Source organism: Penaeus monodon, chromosome 31 (genome assembly GCF_015228065.2).
Source record: "Penaeus monodon isolate SGIC_2016 chromosome 31, NSTDA_Pmon_1, whole genome shotgun sequence".
NCBI classification, from domain to species: domain Eukaryota; kingdom Metazoa; phylum Arthropoda; class Malacostraca; order Decapoda; family Penaeidae; genus Penaeus; species Penaeus monodon.
In genome coordinates, this window is record NC_051416.1 from 30,668,997 (window position 1) to 30,672,835 (window position 3,839).

General features: G+C 33.0%; 1 protein-coding gene across 1 annotated transcript in view; it reads left to right on the plus strand.

Moving 5' to 3' along the window:
* LOC119592950 (muscle calcium channel subunit alpha-1-like) overlaps positions 1-3,839 on the plus strand; it is a gene marked incomplete at its 5' end in the record, with an annotated part of 130,968 nt that overhangs the window by 115,287 nt on the left and 11,842 nt on the right. Inside the window, 3 exon segments of the mRNA XM_037941842.1 lie at positions 1,882-1,980; positions 2,977-3,011; positions 3,335-3,370. Of these exon segments, the coding sequence (XP_037797770.1) occupies positions 1,882-1,980; positions 2,977-3,011; positions 3,335-3,370 (170 nt within the window).

Genomic DNA, 3,839 nt, shown 5'->3' on the forward strand with positions numbered 1-3,839 from the left:
TAATGCACACTGATGCGCACTTTTTTCATGAGTGCATCATTGTTTAACATGTGTTTATTGGTAGAAGAGTTGAAAGAATGACTAGTCATATATCCACATTGCAGCATTATTTCATTACATGCAATATATCTCCAGTATTTATGGCTTAATGTGTATTTGATTTAAAAAATCACTGCAGCTTCTAAATTATTTTGTAATGATATATTATGGTATATCAAGGAACATGAAAAAAATCACTGATATAATTTTGCAGATTCTAGTTGAAAGACACGTATCTTTTTTCTTTTCTTTTTTAAGAATCCGTATACCAGACATTTGATGTATAGAAAGTTGCACATTTTGCACTATTGATATCTGCATCACTCACACTCACAGTGTTAATGTCAGCACATGATGACTTGAATTTGTGTTTGTTTTGCCACTGATTAAAAGTTGATGGTGTAAAGGACATGGTTGTCTTCCTCTTCAGAACTGGAGTAAAATCTAGGTCTGGTATATATGATTGGACAGGAGTTAGCCATAGCAGTATATAAGTAAGTTGTGTTAACCTGGCCAACACAACACGTGAAGGATATAGATTATACATTTCCTGGTTTTACAGAGTGTAAGCATATCAAGTAAAGGGCTGTGCATTAATAAAATGCCCTTCATATAAACAACACCATCAAGGCATATGATAAATTTGTGTTTACTTTGTGTATCATTTTACACAAAGATTAATAAATTTTTGCAGACTATTTCTTTCTCTTATGCTAAATTTAAGCTTAAACATTCTTGCTGCTAATATCAGTGTTTTAGGCCAATAAGCAGCAGAATTTAAGCAGAACTTTAGCACACTGAAATTAGATTGAGAGTTTTTGTTGAGACTGATTTGCACCCTTTAGTGTTCTTGATGCTTAAACGCTGCAAAATGCAATTCCTTACTTACTGTGGTTCCTATGAGATGTCTTATTTTAATGCTGTACTACTACTTCCTATAATTAACTCATTTTAACAATAACAAGATACCATCACCAATATTTCTCAAAAATGGAGGGCATTTATTTTCTAGACATTCATACATGATAACATGTTAAACTCCTTAAGAAAATTCATACTGAAACTGTGTTTTATAATAATTAAGAGCAATGCCATTGTGATAGTACACAAGACTATAATGAATTTATTATTATATTCACATATTTCAGATGTATTTTTTATTAGAAGAAAATAAATTTCATTTAGAATAATAATATTAGAAGGAAAACAGCATGTGCTTTCATATTTTGATAGTATTAGGCAGTTTTCACTAACTTTTTTTTTTACTTCAGAAAAATAGATTATTGTGTTTGTTTTTGTTGTAAGTATTTCAAATTAAGGAGTTTAAATGGAAAAACTTAACATTTAATGTAAATAGTGCACCACAGAACCACAAGTATATTTCTGTGCTGTTGGAATTAACACAATTTTCTCATATAAAATTTCCTTGTGCTATAGGTTAATCATTTGTATTTATGCTGTTAACACTGCACACCTCATACTTTCTTATTATTAACCTTAGATGTTAACACTACTCATATGTTAATATTATTTAACAGTATGTACATATAACATATTAGAAAGATAAAATTGAATGTATTTTCAACTTATTGTCCATATTCTGGTCATCTATAAAACACCACATCTTTGGTTATATTAATTGTTAAATAGTAATGAAATCTGTATACCACTACAGTTCATATCATCAGGTATTGGTTACACAATATATATCCATTATTAAAAATTTCAGAAAAAAAAAAAAATCTTTTTTTAAACACAACCAAGAGGTGGTGTTTTACTCAGCCAAGAAGTGCATGACCCTTTACTTGACCTTGCTCTTCCACTTGTCCTCTTCCTATGTAGCTCACAGTCCATGGGGGAAGAAGAGGAGGGAATCCCTATGCGTCCTCTTAGGATAATGAACGGGGATCCTGAGAGAAGAGCAAATCTAGTAATAAAGGAGTAAGTATTGCTGCTTTTCTTGGAACACTGGGAGTGTAGTGGCTGAGTCCCAATGCTTACTGCAGCCTAACCAGGTGAACTCAACCTCCTCCATTCTGTCTGCAGTTAAGCAGGACCTGCTGCTAGGAGGACCATGATTTGTCATTATCCTGTGAAGATGACTTCACGTGTGATAGCATGACAAATTTTTATCAGTTTTTTTAAATCTTGTTCTTTCCTTTTTCTGGTGATATAAGCAGATGTCCCCCTTTCAAAGGCTGTGCTATGCATGTCATATATGATATCAGTCACAGTGATGGTAATCTTAGTTTTAGATTCCTTAAAACTGATGCCACACTTATAAGGTAGTATTGGTATAATTTCCCATTCAAAAGCCAGCACCACTATTTATATTTATGCATGACTTAGACATTAAACTCTATCACTGAAGCAGTTGTTTGTCCAGCTGAGCAAAGGGTTTATAGTTACTGCTTTTATCCAGGGATAGTAATTTGAATGTAGATAAATAAGTCCCATATTAAAATAGTGTTTTAGTAAAATGGTTCATAAAACGGTACTTGAAGTACATTAACTTCATAACTAAATATTACTGCCTATTAAAAAAGAGAAATATTTAATGCTTCATAGAGCTTTTGTTTGCTTACAATGGGTATTGATAGAATTGTTTTGAAAACTAATTTGAACTGAGCAGGTAGTGGTTTTCATTTTATGGATGGATCTTTTAGCCAAAGTAGAGATGGAAACTGGATAAATGCTCAACAATATAATCTCTCCAAATATATCTCTCTCTTAAACTTGGTGAAAATATCAAATACAATGTAACTGAACTGTATACATATAATTACATAGGGATAGAATAGGTTCATAGTTATAAAAAGTCTCTCTTCCTTAATGCATTATGCGTGCCAGAGTAATTTTAGCATAATGTGTGCATGTCTACCAAATATTTTAAGTCTGCATTTACATTGCTTCTAATATCTCTTTGGTAATTTTCAGCAAACAAATGCAGTATTTGACGCCCGACTATCATGGTAAGATGAGCATTGAAAGTTGCAGCATGGCGTGGTGGCGGCTACCTGAGAACCTGCCAGGATAATTTGTAACCTAGAAGGAACAGCAACAACTTAGTCCAGTGAGCCAGGGCTCTACATATCACTGTGAGAGCCAGTAATTGTCCTGTCTGTGAGGAGAGAAAGAGATAGAGGTCCATTAGAACCACACTCTTCTCATAGCAAGACAACACCACTATCATTTCTTGTAGGAAGTCTAGGGGCACTGCACAATAATTTTTTTTAGGGATGCACTCAGACTAGTCTAGGAGCAGTACACTTCACATATTTCTTTTACATTCCAGAGATCAAGGAGAAAGCCCAGAGCAACATGCCATTATGTAGGGTATTTGCAACTTCCTAGAACATTAAGTTTCAAGAATATTGATAATCATTTTTGCAGTGAACTACATGGAATATGTGCTGTAACTACATGCATTCAGCACTTGATAATTCACAAAGTAGAGTTGGTGATGGGTGGCAATAATTCCAACATTTAAAAAAAAAATCATGTTAAGAAAGGAGTATAATGATTTGAGATTTTCTAAGGATAAAATTCAGCTGACAGAGATGGAGGGCTTAAAGTTCAACTGATATTTCTATGGTCCATGACAAAGGAATTCAACTCACTGACTTATTCCACCATGAGTGGTGGAGTTTACACTGAATGTGTACATACTATGAACTATTTTGTTTACTTTTAAGCTAACCTTACCTAAAATTTCTGCAATATTTTTTAGCATATTATGCTATCTATGAATAATTATGTCAGTAATATAGTAATATATGAAGATTGTCATATGCATAACA